The 20,118-nt window shown below is 52.7% G+C and overlaps 1 protein-coding gene across 1 annotated transcript in view; it reads right to left on the reverse strand.

Moving 5' to 3' along the window:
- Positions 1-18,429, reverse strand: part of SCARA5 (scavenger receptor class A member 5) — a 124,587-nt gene extending 106,158 nt beyond the window's left edge. Inside the window, exons 1-2 of the mRNA XM_025394908.1 lie at positions 17,516-18,429; positions 12,756-12,882 (exon numbers count right to left, since the gene is read on the reverse strand). Coding sequence (XP_025250693.1) covers positions 12,756-12,867 — 112 coding nt within the window. The 5' untranslated portion in view covers positions 12,868-12,882; positions 17,516-18,429. The remainder of the gene's footprint in view (positions 1-12,755; positions 12,883-17,515) is intronic.
- Between the last annotated feature and the right edge of the window lie 1,689 nt (positions 18,430-20,118).

Here is a 20,118-nt window from a genome sequence, read left to right on the forward strand (position 1 = left end):
TCCTGGCGCAAAAAAAAAAAAAAAAAAAAAATTCTTCTAAAGCTCTTGGGATTTCCAGAGTCATAAGAGTGATTTTTGTATATTCATGAGCTGAGTGGGTCTGGGGACCCCCTAGATCGCCTCAGGATGGGGACTGGCCCCTGGAACGACCAAGGCAGGATGAGAGAGTTGGGACCTTCAGCCTTACCCCCCAACCTCCAGGAAAAGAGAGGCTGAAGGTTGAGTTGATTATCCATAGCCAATGATTTAATCAATCATGCCTACATAATGAAGCTTCCATAAAAACCCAAAAGGGGTGGGTTTGGAGAGCTGGACGTGCAGAGGTTCCTGGAGGGCAGAACAGCTGGGGAAGGCATGGAAGGTCTGCACCCCTCCTCCCAGACCCACCCTGCGCACCTCTTCCCTCTGTTGTTCATCTACACATCCTTTGTAATATCCTTTTCAATAAACCTGTAAATGTGAGTAAAGTGTTTCCCCGAGTTCCAGGAACCACTCTAGCAAATTAATCAAACCCAAGGTGGGGGTCCTGGGAACGCCAATTTATAGCCAGTCAATCAAAGGAAGTGGGTGCAGGGTGGCAGCAGTCTTGTGGGACTGGGCCTTCAACCTGTGGATCGCAGGCTACCACCAGGTGCATCGTATCAAGATTGAATTGAACCAGAGGACACCCAGCTGGCGTCCGTAGGAGAACCCACTTCAGAATTGGCTGTTGATGGAGAGAAATCCTCATCCATTTTGGTAATCTGAAGTGAGGCATTCTGTGTTGAGTAAGAGAACAGAAAAAAACATTTTGGCTTGTTTTTTTCCTCTCCAGAACAACCAACTAGGGTAGAGTGAACACCAGTGACCTCTGCCCTGCTGCATACCAGGCCTGAGTCCTCAGGGCAGACGGCCCAGCGAGGGCACCCGGGGTAGGAGCCTGGTCGTCCGCAGAGTCAGATGCTCCCAAGCCTTCTAAGTACGGGAGAGCAGGGGAAGGAGAGACAGCCAGGGCTAATTCCATGCAGATTTCACAATGGTCTGGGACGGTTTCTCTTAGTACTTTCAGAGATCTGTCCATCTTGTCACTTTCACATAATGTTTGTTATTCTCCCTCCACCCCTATCCATGTCCCAAGTTACTCCACATAAAAATTCTTGAGAACAATCAAGGGTGTGTGTGCTTGTTTTCGGGAAGGGATGCTGGTGTGTGTCTTCTTCTGCAGTGGGGGCTGAGGGGTAGAGAGAGGAAGCTGGGGGAGGGGAGGGCAGGGTGGCCAAGGTGAGCTGGTACACCACTGCAGCCATGTGGGAGAGAGCCTGAGAGCCCCCCAGGAAGAACAAGGGGTTCCTGGGGCTGGTGGAAGGTGCCACTATTCACGCCCCAAATGCACAGCACACAGATTAGAAGGAAAGCGGCATCAATGCACTGAGACTCAAGCAAGCAGCAGGCTCAGGGTTCTGCCTAATTTTAGGCCAAAAGACCCTCCCCTTATAGAGTGGCCCCAGCTCCTTGTTCAGAAGATTCCCAGTTCCCCTCCTGGCGCTTTTGTCAATGACAGTAAGTCACTTAAGATGTCTGCAAGTTGGAAGCCAGGTCTCAGCTAGTTCCATTTTTAAATCACTCCTCTTTCTGGGATGCTAATGCAACCTTCCGCCCACCTCCTGGTCCACTTTGGTTTGATGAACTGGTTTCTTCTCTGGGCAGAAACAAGTAAGTTGAATACACCTGTCTCACTCTCCCAGTGCCTACCGCCATTCAGTTGGAAGGGTGTCTGGCTTGGGAGACAGAAATGCTGAGAGCCTCCCCTGCCACTTGTAGGGGACTGAGTCATCCGTGTCCCTGAAGCCTCCAGCTCTGCTACCTATGCACGAAAAGCACAACAGGCCATGGCAGAGGAGGGAGCTCAGCAGATCCGGGCAAAGAGGATGGGGATGAGGTGCCCTAGGACTTTGGGTGCTCCTCAAAAAACTCCTCCCCACAAAACCTCACAGCCTCACCAGCAGTTTCTGCCCTGAGGCCACCCAGTAGGATCACTTGAGCCCTCAGTCCTGGCTTAGCAAGCCCCCCTGCCTTAGTCCAGGCTGCCACAGCAAAGTACCACAGCCAGGGCAGCTCATAAACACAAAGGTACTGCTCACAGTTCTGGAGGCTGGAAGTCCATGATCAAGGCACCGGCAGACCTGGTGTCTACACAGCCGCCCCACCCCTCACAGTATCCTCCCACGGCGGCAAGAGAGTGAGGCAGCCGCTGGGGTCCCTTTTATAAGGGCACTTATCCCACCCACGTGGGCTCCACCCCCATGACCTAATCACCTCCCAGAGGCCCCACCTCCTAATCCCATCACTTTGGGGGTTAGGATTTCAACATAGGAATTTGGAGGTGACACACACATTCAGTCCATTGCACCCACAGAAAACCAGGACTCCCGAGGCCCCCCATCACCCACTGTTAACCCCAAACAGCTGTGTTTATCCTCCTTTCATGCCATCTCCCTCCCTGACTCCTGAAACCTTCCTGCATCGGCCCCTGGACTCCCAGCCGGTCAGCCGTGAAACCTCTCATTCCCTCAGTCTCTGCTGTAGGCGTTTCTTCTACTTTCTTGTTCTAAATGAGACCTGCTTCCTGCCTGCCTGACCTTTCCCATGAGGACTTTTCTTTTCCCATTCTCCTCATACACCCGTCATATGCCAGGGCGGTAGATGTTTCTCTTTGCTTCCTTCTAGAACTTTCCCTCTCCCTCCTCCCTAAAAACCCCCAGCACTTGTGTTCACTGTCATAAGACTTGACAGCACACCTCACCGTTAAGAGCCACCTGCTCCTCCCCTCCCGGGGTCCCTGTCGCTGCCCTGGCTCTCCTGATGCCCAGGTATCACAGGTATCACTCCTTGTGGCCTCCTTACCTAATTTCAGCCTCCCCAGCCTGGGCCATTCGCTTCGAGCACTGGAAACATGGCTGGCCCAAGCAGGGATGGACTCTGACTGTAAAAGACGCACTGGATTTTGAAGACTCAGCACGAGAGAAAAAAATACATAAATACCTCAATAAACTTTATAGCAATTACACGTCAAAATGATAATATATTGGATATGCTGGATTCACTAAAGTGCACTACTGTATTTCAGTTAGTTTCTTGTGTTTTCCTTTTTTTTTTTTTAGGAGAGACAAAGTTTCACCATGTTGGCCAGGTTGGTCTCGAACTCCTGACCTCAGGTGATCCGCCCACCTCAGCTTCCCAAAGTGCTGGGATTACAGGTGTGAGCCACCGCGCCTGGCCAGATTCTTGTATCTTTTCACCTTTTAAGCTGGCTGCTAAGAACTTTAAAATTGCATGTGTGGCTCACCTTTCGTTTCTAGTGGATTCTGCTGCTCTAGAAAGGCTTTTCACCAATCACTGAAATCTAAATCCCACATTCAAATGTCCCACTTTATAAATGCTATGGCTCATCTTATTTATTTATTTATTTACTTATTTATTTTGAGACAGGCTCTCACTCTGTCACCCAGGCTGGAGTGCAGTGGTGTGATCACAGCTCACTGCAGCCTCGACCGCCTGGGCTCAAGAGATCCTCTGGCCTCAGCCTCCCAAGTAGCTAGGGCTACAGGCACGCACCACCACATCTGGCTAATTTTTAAAATTTTTTGTAGGTTGAGGGATCTCTCTGTGTTGCTCAGAGCTGGTCTTGAACTCCTGGCCTCCAGCAATCCTCCCATATCGGCCTCCCAAAGCACTGGGATTACCGACTTAGCTACGGTGCCTGCCCTCATCTTAGTGCAGTCCCTCAGGTCTCTGACTCTGGGGTGCCCCAGCCTCCCACAGACCATGCATCCCACTGCCTTTCCACCCTCTCACACCCTCCTATCCTTGCTGGCCCTCTTATCCTACTCCACCCCAGGATCCACGTTATCAGGTCACACACTTCCACTCCTCGCTCTTGTCTTGCTTCCTCACACTTGCACAGGGAAACTCCAACCCTGGTCAGGTCTGACTCCACCCACACAGCCGAGCACAGATGGAAAAAGCAAACAAACAAAAAAAACCCACACCCGTAAGCCAATGGGGCTGATTTAAACTCAGAGCCTAAAGACCCAGGGGCGCTGGCTGTCCCTGGGCTCCTGCCTTTCCCTCATCCCATCATCTCTCTCTCCCTCTCCCAGATGTGACTTCCCACTCGCTCTTCCTCGTCTCTCTAGGTTTCCTATTTGACAGAGAAAACAGAAGTACTGCTTAGAGCCCCATGGGCAGGCCCAGGAGCAGAAGCAGACACACTGAACGGACACAAGGGTACTCACACTAGGACCTCACATCTTTGGGGTGTGCTCTATGTACCCGTTTGGAAGGACTCAATGTGGAATAACTCACATAGCCCTTACAAAAGCGTATGAGACAGGGGCTATGGGTTTCCCATTTCTTAGAGGAGGGGAAGCTGAGGATAAGAGCTTGTTCAGGTTTTCCCAGCCAGCACTCAGCAGAGATGGGGTCTGAGCCCAGCCTGTTCAGCTGCAGAGCCTGTCTTTTTTTTTTTTTTTTTTTTTTTTTATTTTTTGAGATGGAGTCACACTCTGTCGCCCAGGCTGGAGTGCAATGGCGTGATCTTGGCTCACTGCAACCTCTGCCTCCCGGGTTCAAGAAATTCTCCTACCTCAGCCTCCCAAGTAGCTGGGATTACAGGCGCACACGGCCACGCCACGCCTGGCTAATTTTTCTGTGTTTTAGTAGAGACGGGGTTCCACCATGTTGCCCAGGCTGGTCTCAAACTCCTGAGCTCAGGCAATCCACCCGCCTTAGCCTCCCAAAGTGCTAGGATTACAGGCGTGAGCCACCATGCCTGGCCCCAGAGCCTGTCTTTTTTTTTTTTTTTTTTTTTTGAGACGGAGTCTCGCTCTGTCGCCCAGGCGGGACTGCAGTGGCCGGATCTCAGCTCACTGCAAGCTCCGCCTCCCGGGTTTACGCCATTCTCCTGCCTCAGCCTCCCGAGTAGCTGGGACTACAGGCGCCCGCCACCTCGCCCGGCTAGTTTTTTGTATTTTTTAGTAGAGACGGGGTTTCACCGGGTTAGCCGAGCCTGTCTTTTTAAGCACCGCACAAAGCCATCCCCACAACAGAGAAGGACTTTAGACTTCAGCACTTTAGACTCAGGCATCAGAGCCGAGTGAGGCTGTGTGCGGGTCTGCACCAATAACGTGTCCACACCCTGAATTTCCTTCCCACTGAGTCACCTTTAGGTAACCTTGTACTTGAGCTAGCCTTGTGCTGGTCTGCAGTGGGAGGGAGGAGAGACGGGAGGGCAGACCAGCTAGAGCAATGGTAAATTACAGAAGTCATGGGGCCCCGTCTCATGCCTCTTTGTGCCCCTTGCTGCACACAGCACCTGCAGAGTCCCTGAATATATTTTGCTGCAAGATGAAGATGAAGAAGCGAATGAATGAGCAAGCAAGGAAGCAAGAGGCCAGGAGCTATGAGAGCAAGGTCTGTGGGCAGGAGAACTGGGGGATGCCACGAGGAAAACTGCCCTGGCCACTCATCATCCCCTCCACTCCAGCAATCACCAGAAGCCCACCTGCCCACCCAGGGCTCTGTCCTCACTGCAGGTCTCCTTCAAGCCCATCCACTCCAGACTGTACCAGGCTAATGGGACAGGCCGGTGGCATCCCCCTCAGACCCTCCTCACTGCCCCCATCCCTGGAGTAATGCCACGTAGGAGATGGCGTGGCCCGGGGCTGGGGCTTTGGCTGAAGACGGGGAGGGGAGGCTCCAGTCCATGCCCATCTGCGTGGGAAGGAGCCCCCAGTGCCTCTGTGCCCCCTCCCTCCCTCTTCCTGACGCCTCCTGGAAACAGCAGCCTCCACCTGAGACAAGGAAACACATCCCTTGGCTCTTCTGGTAGCAAACTTCAGGGGGCCCCAGGGAGCAAAGTGCCTCCAATCAGGATGACGAAGGGACAGACACACATACGCCATAGAACCAGGAGCCCTTGGGACCCAGTATTTCTTATAGATTCTAATATTTGAGAAATAGGACTAAAGGAACTTGCTCAATTTCCTGGAGTATCTAGGCCTCATGAGAATCCCACTAGTAACCAGAACGCTGCTTTCTTCAGCAGAAGGCCAGGATCAGCCCGAAAACACTCTCCAGGCCAGGGTCCCTGAGAAGGGGCATGGGTGTTTCCTGGGAGGCCTGGGGTGGCAGCAGCTCCTTCCACCTCCTCATCTCTCCCTCTCTTTCTTCCCCACCTCCGCAAGCTTTGCAGGGGACTCCCAAAGACCAAGGAGGGAAATAAACGTGGATGGAGGGGCTACTGCGTGCAAGGCGCTTTACCCGGGTTATAGCACGTCATCCTCCCACAATGCCTGTGGGGTTAGTAACCTTATTCTCACTTTGCAGACTAGGACACTCAAGATTAGCGGGTCGGGGCCCTGGCAGAAACAGAAGGCTCCCTCAGATTAGGACACATCACAGGGTTTCATAAAAGGAATGTCTCAAAGGTGTGGCCAGGATGTGACCCGCACAAGGACAGAGCAGCATTCGTGGGCTGTAACCACCGTTGGGCCCAAAGGGTCAGGGATAGGAGCAGTTGCCAGACCTGGAACAGGAAAGCCCAGGTAGACAAGGCAGCTTTCAAGGAGCTGTGGTCTTTGGTGGAGGGACAGGAGCAGCCCTGGATGACTCCATAGGGCAGAAGCTGGAGGAGTAAGTGCTCTAGCTTCCCTGTCTCCCCTCACCCACCTCCTGCCGGGGCTCCCCAGTGAGTTAGAGCAAAGAACAGTGCACTGCACATGGGGATGGCAGGACAAACAGAACCCGCTGTACTGGGTCTGAGTTCACATGTGCAAGGACAACACAACTAGTGTGTGCACTATGGGTTCACACCCAGCCCTGACACACTGCAATGTAGGTCACCAAGCCACGCCCATTTTATAGAGGGACAGCCCACTGGGCAAGAGAGACCTGGAGCATGCCTGGCCACTGGCTCCCCCGGGGACCACAGACCTGTCTAACAGAGCCGTGCTCTCTGCTCTGCATGGCCTGTAGCTCTGAACTGGGTTCATAGCCCCCTCTCCTGCACCAGAGCCTGATGCTGCAACCTGTAAAGAGCGGTGACTCTTCCAGAGGCCCCAGCCAGCCCCTCCCAGGAAATCCATTCCCATCTTTGGGCAGCAGCCCAGCAGCCCTCAGCTGAGCCAAGTGAACCAGGGAGATCTGACGGATGAGAAGGTAGATGAGGAGGATAATTTCATTTTATGGGGGAGGAACACAGGAATTGGGAGGCCGGGCCTTGGGGCAGCGAGTGGCCCGGCTGCAGGACTCGGCAGCCGCCAGGAGCATGTGTAACTCATTACCCCCAGGTCCCATTTGCGGACACGGATGACGCCATGAGTGGAGGGGGCTGGGGCCGCGGGGGCGATTGGGACTGCAGTATTTTTCTGACACTAACACCTCTCTCTGGCCCTCAGAAAGTGCTGTGGAGGAACCAGGCCCAGCCAGTCCCCACCCACTCCCAGCTCGGCCTCCTCCTCCACCTCCTGGCGCCAGACTGGAGAGGCCCCGGCTGCATATCAGGGAAACCAAGGCGGGAAAGAGGAAGGCGGGAGGGGAGGGAGAAGGGAGGCCAGACCACCGGTGTCTGGGGGTTCTGTTGAGAGGTTGGTGCGAGTGAGCATCCATCAGAGGCCGCCAGAGGCAGCTTGGCTCAGGAACCTTCCAGGTCCTATTTGGGCTTGGCCCTTCCAAGCAGTTCCAGCCCCTCAGGAGGACCCTCGGCTATTGCCCAGGATCCACGAGGTGAGGAGGACGGGGCCTTCCATCAACAGTGGGCCCCGAGGAGGACAGCAATGACCAAGACTAAAGGGAGGAGGTAGATTCCAGAGGTGACCCCACCCAGGCATGCAGAGAGGGGAGGCCCCAAAGGCATCAGAGAACAAGGCGTGCCTGGGGCACCCTGAAGGATGCAGGGACAGGATGAGCTGGAGGAGCTGGGCAAGGTGGCTGCTCAGGGAGGGGATAGAGGAACCAAGGCACCCAACAGTCCCTCCTCTTCCCATATCACCTGGCAAATGAAGAAAGGGAAGGGATAAAGGCAGGGAGGGTGAAGAGAGATGAGGGGCGAGAAGGAAAGAGTGAAAACAGCGGGTCCTGTGCAGAAGTGGAACGGCGCCTGCAGGAGCTGCTCTGCTTGGGAAGGGTCCCTTCCTCTGCGCTGAGGAAGCTCCCTGGGCATCGAGCCCCTCCCAGCCCATTCCCCACGGGTGTCCCCTCACCTCCTCTCTTGCTTTTCCTGCCCTTGCCTCTGGTGGGTGGCTGCAGGGAGCTCCTTTCATCTCCGGGCTGACCACCTGCCCAAGCCCATAAAAGAGGGACTCCTCAGCACTTCTGCCTCCAGGCAGTGCCTCCTTGTCCAATGGTTGAGCTGTTTGTAACCTGGCATTTCTTGTCCCTGTTTCTCAGATGAATGGGCAGGAGGGCGTGCGTGGGTGAACCAGGTGAAGGCTAGCATCTGGACAGGGGCGCTCACGCTTACTGGCTGGGTGAGTGTCTGTTGGGGGTGCCAGCAGCCACATCGTGAACAGAGCTTTTCCAGGCTTAAGGCAGATTCTGCACTTGGATTCCCACGTGCCTCCTTGTCTATTTCCCCACTGGTTCCGAATCCAGAGGTGAGGGAGTCACTCCGTGGCACCATCAGCCCTACCCCGTGAAATCCCCATCCTGGGAAGGAGCCTGCATCCCAGGTAAGGAGACTCAGAGTCTGGTTCCAGCTCCACCACTGACGACTTGAGTGGACTTACCATGTCATTTACCAACAATCATAAAGACTTCCTGGACACCTGCCACCTACAAGGTCCCAAAAGAATTCCAAGAGGAGCAAAACATAGTCCTGACCTCACGGGTCTCAGTGAAGATGAGACCTGCACTCCACAGCACATGGGCCATGTGAGCGGGACAGCTCATCACATCCCAGCAGGAACACCGGGGAGCCTGTGGGAGAGTGGACCTGGGGCCCATTAGGTCCCACTGCCAGGGAAGGCTGCATCTTACCTTCATGTCGGGCTGTACTTTTGCAATTTTGCCTCCGCTGATCCCACTATCCCCACGGCCAGCCTCCAACAAGAAGTGCCGTCTCTCCTCCCCTCCTCCCACCTCTCACCCTCCATTGAAGGAGGAAGTTCTGTAAGGGTCTTGGAGCTTGTCCTGGGCCTCACACTTCACTGTCTTCATTTACTCAATAAGGGCTCAAGGGCAGCCCTGACTGGGTTCAGGGGTGCTGGCTCTCCCTTCCTTTCTCATCTCTTCCCACCGTCCCCCTCCTCCCTGCCTGGCCCCAACCCTCACTCTTCCTCTCCCATTTCACTCCTGCAGAGAGGAGAATCAAAGATGCAGCAAAACCCTTTAGAAACAGATCAAATATGGCTTGAATTTCCCCAAGTCAAGCTCATCATTTTCCTCTCTGAAATGAAGGAAAGAGGGGAAAAAATCAAATTGGAAGCCCGCAAGCTTTGAAATCCCTGTCTTCATCTCAACACTCTACTCTGCCTGGGTTCCTCATGTTCCAGCCCCCAATCTGGCAACCAGGAATGAAGACGGACCCAGAGAACTCGGCAATCAGGTGTAGATGGCGAATGCTTTGCCACATTTAGACTTCAAGAACCCCTCTGTTCATCCATCCATCCATTCATTCATTCATCCATTTATTCATTCATCTATCCATCCATTAATCCATCCATTCATCCATCCATCCATGCATCCATCCATTCATCCCTTCATCCATTCATCCATTCATCAATCCATTCATTAATTCATCTGTCCATTCATTCATTCATCCATCCATTCATCCATCACTTCATTCGTTCATCCATTCATCCACCCATCCATCCATCCATTCATTCATCCATTTATTCATTCATTTATCCATTCATTCATCCATCCATCCATCCATCCATCTATCCATCCATCCCTTCATTCACTCATCCATCCATCCATCCCTTCATTCATTCATTCATCCATCCATTCACCCATCCATCCATTCATGTATCCCTCCCTTCATCCATCCATCCATTCGTCCATTTATTCATTCATTAATCTATCCATTCATTCATTCATTCATCCATTCATCCATCAATTCATCCATCCCTTCATTCATCCATCCATCCATTCATCCATTCATCCATTTATTCATCCATCCATCCATCCATTTATCCATCCATCCATCCATCCATCCATCCCTTCATTCATCCATCCATTCACTCATCCATCCGTCCCTTCATTCATCCATCCATTCATTCATCCATTCATCCATTCATTCATCCATTCATCCATTCTTCCATTCATTCAAAAAATCCCTAGTGAGCACCTACTGCGTAGTGGGTTTGGGAGACATCAATAAACAAAATAGAGATGCCTGCTGTGGTCCAGCCTATATTCTTGCCATGGGGAACAGATAATGAATGATACATGTAAATAAGGAGACTACTGAGTCAAGAGGAAGTCAGACCATGGAAGAAAGGAAAAAAGAGTCAGGGAAAGGGGGATGGAAACTCAGGCCTTCGAGAAGGTGAGAGCTGAGCAAAGTCCTGGGGGAGGAGAGCATGGACCAAGCGGGACAGGGCAGTGATGCACGCTGGGGGACACCAGGGGAGCACCCTTTTAAGGGGAGAAGCCCCAGGTGAGTGAACCAGAGGTTCCCTGCCAAGGTTGGGGCAGCGAAGAGGGGAGAGGCACGGGACCTCCTGGGCACATTGTCAGCACCCAAGTTTTCACTCCTGCTGAAGTGGGAGCCACAGCCATGCTTTGCCCAGCATAGCGTCATATTCTGACTTGGGGTTGAAAAGGGCCACATCCCTAATGCAATGGCCAGGTCCGATTTTACACACAGAATTTTAGAACCAGATAGGACCTCAGAGGTACCCCCCTGCATCCTCATTTGGCAGACGAGTACACTGAGGCCCACAGAGGGTCACACGCCCAGGAGGCGCGAGTCAGCCTGGACTCCACACCTCTCAACCTCTGCTGCCTGCCCTGTACCTGGGCCCTAGCATCAGGGAACCCTGGGACAGGACATGGCTAGCATGGCTCTCAAAGTGCCCTCTGACAGAGCTCCCCACACCAGAGGGGCCCAGAAGGCGTAGTGGCTAGGGTTGCTGTCAATTTTCAGTCCTTCTGGTCCAAATGAACTTTTCTTAAAAAAAATCTGGGGTTCAGAAAAAGGGAGAGTAAGATGAGGTACTGGGAAGAGGGTATGGTGGTCCCAGGGATATCTGACCCCTCCCACCCCTGAGGCCCCCCAGGCTGGCCCTGATGGTCCTCTCCAATCACCCCACTGTGCTGTACCCAGTCTTTCTTGCCAAATCAAGCCCCTTTGCTGATGTGCCAGTGGGTACGGATGCCACCTTCCCCTTTGCTGATGGACTGATGGGAGCTCTGCATGGGGCCAGCACCCCAGGCCTTCTCTGCCCAAGTGGCGTGAGCCTTACAGAAACCCTGACTCAACTTGGTGTCACACAACTAGGAATACCTTTCCCACCTCTTCTCTTAGACAATCTTATTCAGTCTTCCAGCCCTTTTCCAGAAGGCCCTCTGCCCGCCTGACTTCATTATTCACACACATTTTAGCCTACTTTATATTTTAGACAGTTGTTCCCATGCCAGCCCCTTCTACTGGGATGATAAGCCCTTTGAGGACAGAGACTGTTTTAATTTCTCTTTGGAGCATTCCTGGCTGCTCACCCTGGCCTGACACATCATGGATCCTCAGAGTATGTTTGTTGATAGGACTCTGGAAGATGAGCCACCATGTCCACCATGGTGGACAATCCTAGGGTGCGGTGAACAAGTGCATTGGTCAGAAGCCCAGATCTCCTCGTCTTCTCTGCCTGCGGAGACCCTCCCCGCTCCCTGCCTCTCTGAGCCACCATAGTTCTTTCCCTACACTCAGTGCCTGGTGGGAGGAATACAGGGTTGGAGGAAGAGAGGAGTGGAGTCATTACTCTTCAGTAATTTCAAGAGGCAGTTGGCAGAGTGGAGCGAAACGAGAGAGGGAAAAGGCCTGTCTCTCCTTGGCCAGAAGTCCTTTTAAGGCTCTTCAGTAAGCTTCATTTTATTTCTCTTTGATGTGGGCGCAATGTTCTCCTCTCTGACATGTGCTGCATGCAGCAAGAATTTATCAGTCATCTACTGGGTGCACAGAAGCCAGACTGATGGAAAAGCGCTCTGGGCTTCTCCAAAGGAAGCTGCATCACTCGGATCTCCAGGGTTTGAGCAAATAAGCAGCCCCTGAGATGCAGGGCCTTCTGAGTCACTGGCGTGGGGAGCCCTTTCTGTGGCAAGACCAGGGCCTTGCACCCATTGGCAGAATGAGCACCTTGGAGAGCGGTTTGCCCCTCACGAGTGCTTCAGGAAGTGGGTGGGAGGCCCCTCTCCTCACCTGAGAGGGTCTGCACTGACTGGCTCAGAGGCCCTTGCCTGACCCTAGTCTCACTCTCTCAGGAATAGAAGCATGGCCCTTGGAGTCAGGAGGCTCCGTGCTGGACCACCCTATGACTGATGGGCCGTGCAATCTGTCCATCTGTAAAATGAGTACTCATCTTACTGACAGGTTTGTTGAAGTGAATGAATGAGAAAACCCATGGAAAGACCTTTTAAAGCATAAAGTTCAATATATGCACTATTACATGAGGAGGTCACAAGCACTCAAAGGCAATGCCAAGGTTGGGTGGGGGCAGGGCTCCCTCCCCACCCCCGGGCCAGATCTTGTGCCCCAAGTCTGAGCCAGCTGCACTCACCATCCTCACACAAGTTCAGCTTGGACAGGCTCCTGCCATCAAAGGAATCCTCACAGATGGAGCTGGTGTCACAGTCGCTGACGGTGTGCAGGTACATGGCTTTGTTCTCCATCACGTCCTGCAACAGCTGCAGAGAAGGCAAGAGGGGAGGAGAGGGAAGACGAAGGCAGGGAGAGAGACAGAATCAACTGTAAGTGGAAACAGAAGCAAATGGACAGAACAAGGCACCCACCCCTGACCCTAAGCCTGAACACGGGACCCTCTGCTCATCACCAGGACCCAGGTGCCATCCTCCAGGTCCTTAGGACCATGATGCCCCCACCCCCAGTTTCCTCAGGACTTCAGAAGACCAAGGCCCTTGGGCCTTTCTGATGGTAGGAGGTGTCCGTTCCTTTCAACAACTCTCAGGGAGGCTGAAATCCTGAGCTGGGGCCACTATGGGTCACACTGGGTGGGGCCAGGAGGAGGGAACCCTGCCGACTCAAAATGTGACCTGCGAGCAGGTTCTGAGCCCTCAAAACCCGGGGCATGCCAGACAGACATGAGCTTCTGTTTTGTGTTGGAAATGAAGGAAGGAAAGGAAGACACGAAGGGGCATTCAGAGCAGGTACCGAGACCACTTGCAAACAAAGCTGAGCAGACCAGGACTGCTCCCAAATCCAATGGGGCTGGCATGTTGGAAGGAGCTTGGCTCAGTAGGACCACAGCAGGGATTCATCTACTGTGGTGGGGCCCGAGGAGCAGGGAGCCTCTGCGGGGACTCACAGGCACTAAGCATCTGGGCAGCTTTAGGCCAGGGGAGGGCTTCTGTCTGCATGGCCCCAGAGGCTGACTCACTGGGTCTCTGGGTCTACACCATGACGTTCCAGGGGCATATACATTGACTTAGGAGAATCCTATGCTCTTTGAAAGGAAACAGCCTGTTGACGCAACGATGTGTACAACCCGATCCCATTTTGTAAGAGATGCGCACATAAGGTGCGTGTGGAGGTAAGACGCTATGATGGCTCCGGGTGAGAAATGTATTACAGGACTCTGGCTGGAAGGGATTCTGGGAATTTAATATTTCTTTTTGCTTTCAGATTTTCTGGGTTTTCTGTGACGCATTTGCATTCCTTGTGTAATGAGAAGAATCTGTTTTTTAAGCCAAATTACAAAGTATTTACATCAATTACTTGATATTGTTTTTGTCACATAAATGCTCAGTGACTTCACAAATTATTCTCTACTTTCATCAAGGTTCCAGGCATGAGTTTATCTTGACCTTTGCCTCTGATGCTCTTTAACTATCTGGACATTTAAGCAAAAAAACAGCTTTTTTTTTGTTTAAATAATAAATCCTTTGGAAGATAAAAGCCCCATGAGGATGGGTCCCAGGCCCAGTATGGAGCAAACTCAACCCTTCGACCCAGAGGAGACTGGGAGGAGAGGATGCAGGGCTGGCAGGTGGCAGTGGGGGGACAATGCCTGTTGATTGAGAGATCAGTCAATCAGTTTCTCTTCAGAGGGAGGGTGGGCAAGGAGGTGTGGCAACTTTCATAAATAGACATAATCACGGAAGGAGGCTGGCTGGGTCGCCGTGTAGCAGAGCAAAACATGAATTCCATATTTTCTTTCTTCCTTTTTTTTTCCCTTTTTTTTTTTTTTTCTTTTTCTTTCTTTCTTTCTTTTTTTCTTTTGAGACAGGGTCTCACTCTGTTGCCCAGGCTGGATGGCAGTGGTGCAATCTTGGCTCACTGCAACCTCCACCTCCCAGGCTCAAGTGCTCCTCCCAACTCAACCTCCTGAGTAGCTGGGATTACAGACACATGCCACCATGTCCAGCTAATTTTTTGCAGAGATGGGGTTTCACCATGTTGGCCAAGCTGGTCTGGAACTCCTGAACTCAAGCAATCCACTGGCCTCAGCCTCCCAAAGTGCTGAGATTACAGATGTGAGCCACTGCACCCAGCTGAACACTTTGTTTTCATGACTTGAACTTGGCCTCCAGAGAGCTCTGACATTTGGGCTAAGAAGAGACCAGAACTGACCAGTCACTGTATACATGTCCTTCCAATGACCCAGGAGGGCTGGAGGCCTCTGCTCTTAGCCCTTCTCTACATCCCCCACAATGGGCACACACACGCATGTGCACACACACAGCTATGGGGCTCCCAGTATCTGCAGGCCTCTCCTCCAGCCTATGGGAGGGATGGAACAGGGGGTGGTCCGCAGTTCTGCCAGGATCTCTCCTCCCTGCCCCAGACTCCACCCACTCTGGCTTCCCTGTGCTGCAGTGGTGTCCAGTTCATTGGGCCCCAATTCCGGCCCTCCACCCAATGTCTCCACCCAGGGAGGGCCTCTAGGGAGGGCCTCTAGGTGGGGCCCCGGGCAGCTCCAGCACTGCTAAGCTGCAAGGCACCCTCCCTCATTTCATGAGCACTCTGTGCGGCACCCCTCCCTCTGGCGTCGCTCCTTGAGGGGCTGTGAAGCAGGACGCTAAAGTCTCTTTTGCCTACAATAACCCTCCCTCTGCCAAAGGCAATAGCCTCTACTGCCCAGAGGCCACACAGAGCCAGACAGGGTGCTGCCCCTGGGGAGTGGAGGTGTGAGGCCCCACTGTCATTTCCACCTTCCTCCTTTTCTGGTTAGCTCCTGGGACGGGGCTGGAATGCACAGCTTGTTAGCCAGAATGTGTTTGAAGGGTGGCCTGTCTCCTTCCTCCTCCCCACCCCTCAGCTGGTCCAGCAGGAGCCCCGGGGAGCTGCTGGGGAGAGGGGCCGGGGCCAATCGGGGCCAGATGTGAGTGCACAGGGCTTGGAAAAGCTCAGACAACTCTACTCATGTTTGTTACTTGGAAATGAAACCTACGCATGTTCTGTCTGCCCAGGTTTTCTTGAGGGCTGTTTTTCTTTCTTGGGGGAGGGAGCAGACATTGGGAACCTCAGATCGCGGATCTTATTGTCTTTGGACCAAGTCTGTGCTCTAGAAGATGAAACTGACGGCAACTGCTCCTCCCAGGAGCACTGTGATGGGGGCAGGCTGATGGCATTTGCATTCCGTCACTCCCATTTTAAAGATAAGCCACCCCAAACCAAAGAGGCAAAAGAAGGAATGGATATCAGAGCGGGAAGAGGCCCTGGGCACAGTTTTCCCACACAGGGCACTGGCTCAGCTGTAGGGTTGCTTTGTCTGGGGATTGCACGTCAGGCTTTTTTGGTGACCCCTTTCTGGGCCCCAGATCAGGCAGAGAAGAGAATCCCACCTCACACTGCCAAACAGTGTACTCCAGTAGATGGGGATCCTGGGACTGAGGCGGGGCTCTGAGAGCTTGAAGCACATGAGCAAGATGTGGAAGCCACAGTGACCCGTGGATGAGGCCCAAGGAGCCTGGACCTCAACTGGCAACTCAAAGAGGGAGGTCTTGCTCTAACAGGGAGGGGACACCCTCTCCACTAACCTCTTGGCTGTCATGATTTACTTCCAGACAATTTCACCCAAGGCACTTAGAAGGGCAGGTTCAGGGCCAGGGATCTGCTTTTAGATTCTGCATTTTAGAGCTGGAAAAGACCTCAGCCATCTGTGCCCTGCGGCCCTGTGCCCTGGGGCCATCTGTGCCCTGCAGGCCTGGCTCGCTGCAGGAACCGGGGAGCACAGAAGCCCAAGGGCTCCTATCCTAGCTCCTCTGTTTATTGGTTTCTTGGGGAATTTGGCTCAATCACCTGACCTTATTCAGCCTCAGGTGCATCACCTATAAAATGGGAAGGTTGGTATATGCTGGTCTCCCAGGGTCACTGTGAGCCTCCCATGAGATAATGCAGGTGGCATGACTTTATGAACAAGGTCACTCAGGGGAGCTGGTGCAGAGTCTGATGAGAACAAGCACCCCCAGCATCTTCTGACCCTGTCTGGCAGCCAGGTAGGGGGGTGTCCAGGTTCCCAAGGCCTCCCTCCTACCTAGCCAGTCCCAGAAACAAAGATGTTTGAAGCTCCCTTTGAAAAAGGCAATTGCAAATGCACTCCAGGGCTGATATCTGGACCCTGGCTCTTCAATCCTTCTCTGGATATCAGAAGGACTCCGTTAATTCCTCCTCTGGGTAGCGCGAGCCTCACTTGCTGCTCCCAAGTCAGTTTCCCTGGGTACCAGCATCGAACTCTGCAGGCTTTACGGCTTTTCTTTGGATTACCTCACTTTAAACTCATCAAAACCAAGGAAAAAAAATCACATGAGTGTGGCCCTTCTCCAGAGAGAGAATCGCTGAGTAGGTTTTAAATGTTTTCCTCCTCTAACTGTACTTAGTTAAGCTAAATCATAACCCAAAGCTGGACAGAGACAGATGTTTTAGAAATAACTTCTCCCCACATATATCCAACCACTGGCACATGCACACGCACAGACATGCATGCACACACATGCGCGCGCACACACACACACACACACACACACACACGAAGCCACGGAGAGGAGCTGTCACCTGAGCCATCTGCACCCTGAGTAGGCTCTTGGGCTGTGACATGAGTCAGGTGGAGTTGTCACCAAGGCAATAGCTTCCCTCTGGCACCCCAAATGCAGACTCACACTCTCTCCTGCCCAGGCAGTTGGATGAGGGCCCAGCGGATATCTGCGGGCCCAGCTAGTGGGGACCTTCCCACCTGGAGAAGGCACCTTCAGGCTCTACGTCTGAAGTTTCCCAAACCCCATCCAGCTCATTCCAGTCTCCTCCAGCTGCCTTTGAGACAGCATGCCCAGATGATAGGACAAAATTAGTACCAAGACTCACCTGAGTGCCTCTGGCTGAGGCTGTAGAGCCTTGTCCCCTCAGATCCTGGCATTCGCCGTGGTGGCCGGAGAGCTGGCTGCCACCACGCTGAGACCCAGGCCGTCCCTCGGACCGCGTCCCCACAGCCAGTCAAATCCAGATGGAGTCATAGAAAGCGGCTGCAGGGGCGCCCAGGGACGAGTCTCAGAGCAGGACCACAGGGGCCACTTCTGCAGGAGGACCAGGTTAAGATGCAACCTGTGGCAGAGTGGGGGTCTGGGCCTGGGGGACCCCGAATGGGGGTGTGCGCCTGGGACTCCCTGTCCTTGGTGCCTGGCCCTGGGTAGCGAACAGGAGATGTCCTGAGGAGGCACCGGCAGCTCCTCTAGGTACTGCCTGAGATGCGAACTGCAGCTGCTCTCGCCGCCAGTCTGTATAAAACAAAGTTCTTGGAGCAGTTGCGGAGGCTTCTGCAGTGGGGTCTGGAATACGGCCCCCCTCCTGCGGCCAATTGTGGCATTACAGCCCCATGTTGGAACGTCCGCCGGGCCCAGAGCAGCGCGGTCAGCCTTGGCCTAGGGACTCCACCACCCCGGCCTAAAGGCCCTGCTCAAAATACTTTTTGGAAGGCTTCTGGGGGAGTGGCAGCTAGACCTGGCTTATGAACCACGCAAGAAAACCAGTCTTGTAAACTTATTTATAGGACAGAATTGGCATGGCTCAATTCATTCACCAAACTTGGCACAGAGTTACTTTATGTATTTTCCTGGAGTCACGTTCGTCCCCAAAGGACACGGATTGGCCACACTGAGGGTAGTCAGGAAAATGCCCCAGGGGGTTCCACGGAACTCAGCAGCAAACAGCGTTTCTGGCTCGTTAACGCCGCACAGGGGCTGCGGGATGCAGGATGTAGACTAGCTGGCTGTCCATAGCAACTCAGTCTGGGAGGGGGACCCAGGCACGAATAACCCTGATCCTGAGCATGATTGCTTACGTTTGAAAAAGGAGATCTAGGCCGGGTGCAGTGACTCACACCTGTGATCCCAGCACTTTGGGAGGCTGAGGTGGGAGGATTGCTTGAGCCCACCCGCAAGTTCAAGACCAGCCTGGGCAACACAGTGAGACCCCATCTCTAAAAAAAAAAAAAAAAAAAAAATTCTTTTTAAAGACGATCTAACCAGATGTGAAGGGAGCTGCTAAATTCAAATTGGGGTGGTAGTATCAGGGACATCAGAGAAATCCCCATAATGGTCTGAGCCTGGGTGGCATAGTTAGGCTATGCAGATGGCCTCCAGAGGACAGCACTCTGAGGTAACGTTCATGAATGTGTTCCTGTTTGTTGGTGAAAAGTTCAGCCTCAAGACTCCAGGGTCAGACTTCGTACATGAGAAGTGTTTGCCAAAACTCAACTGTGTCACTGCAGCTGCCCGCCTACAACTGAGTCAGAAACGCCTTCTTCATTCTCAGTGACTGCTCCGCCTGACTGCCTGGGAAGCAGCTCCAACATCAAACTCCATTTTACAGAAAGAACACATGATAATTGTATCATTATGATAATAATACCAGGGAGCGGAGGAGGAGAAGGAAAAGAAGAAGAAAACACTTTATAGCATATACCATGTGCTTCTTATATATTAGCTCATTGAACCTATTCAACAACCCCGTGAGGCAGGTACTGCTATTATGCTCATGTACAGAGACAGAGAGGATGTGACTTGTCCAGGGTCTTGTAGCCAGTGAGTGGCAGAGCCAGGATTCAACCCTAGGCAGTGTGACTCTAGGCTCTATGCCCTTAACCTCTCCCCTGTACCACTGCCTCTCAAGGGGAAACAAACGTTTTTGTCCCCCATCAATTCACCAACATTCCTAGGAACGTAATCTTAAAAACTGCCAGAAATGTGATCAAAATATGATGTCCAACCAGCCTGGGCAACAGGACAAAACCCTGTCTCTACAAAAAAAAAAAAAAAAAATACAAACAATAGCTGGGCGTGGTGATGCACACCTGTAGTCCCAGGTGCTTGGGAGGCTGAGACGGCAGGATCAGTTGAGCCCAGGAGTGTGAGGCTGCAGTGAGCTGTGATCACATCACTGCACTCCAGACTAGGTGACAGAACAAGACCCCGTCTTAAAAAAAAAAAAAGAGAAGTGATGTCCAAAGATCTTCCCTAAAAGGATGTGTATATTAGCAAGAAATGTGGTAGTTAGTGCTACGGACTAAATGTGTCCCCCAAAATTCAGGCATTGGAAACGTAATTTCCATTGCAACAGTGTTGGGAGGTGGGGCCTTTGTGAGGGTATTTGAGTCATGAATGTATTCAGGATGCTGTAGAAAGGGCTTGCAGGAGTGGGCTTGCTTGATCCTCTGCCTTTCTGCCATGTGGGGACTCCACGCTTGTCCTCGCTTGTCCTCCCACCTCCCGCCCTGTTAGAAGCACTGAGTCGTATTGCATGATAAGCACATACCACATGCAACGTGTATATCGGTCTCCTGCTGACGGGGATTTGGGATGTTTCCAATCTTTACCTATTATGAATAAAGCTGCTGGAACAGGCAAAGGGAGATTTGACAGTGAAGTATTGGAATGACCTGGAGGGCTAGTTTTCTCGTGGGTGAGAGTCCT

Source organism: Theropithecus gelada, chromosome 8 (assembly GCF_003255815.1).
Source record: "Theropithecus gelada isolate Dixy chromosome 8, Tgel_1.0, whole genome shotgun sequence".
NCBI lineage: Eukaryota > Metazoa > Chordata > Mammalia > Primates > Cercopithecidae > Theropithecus > Theropithecus gelada.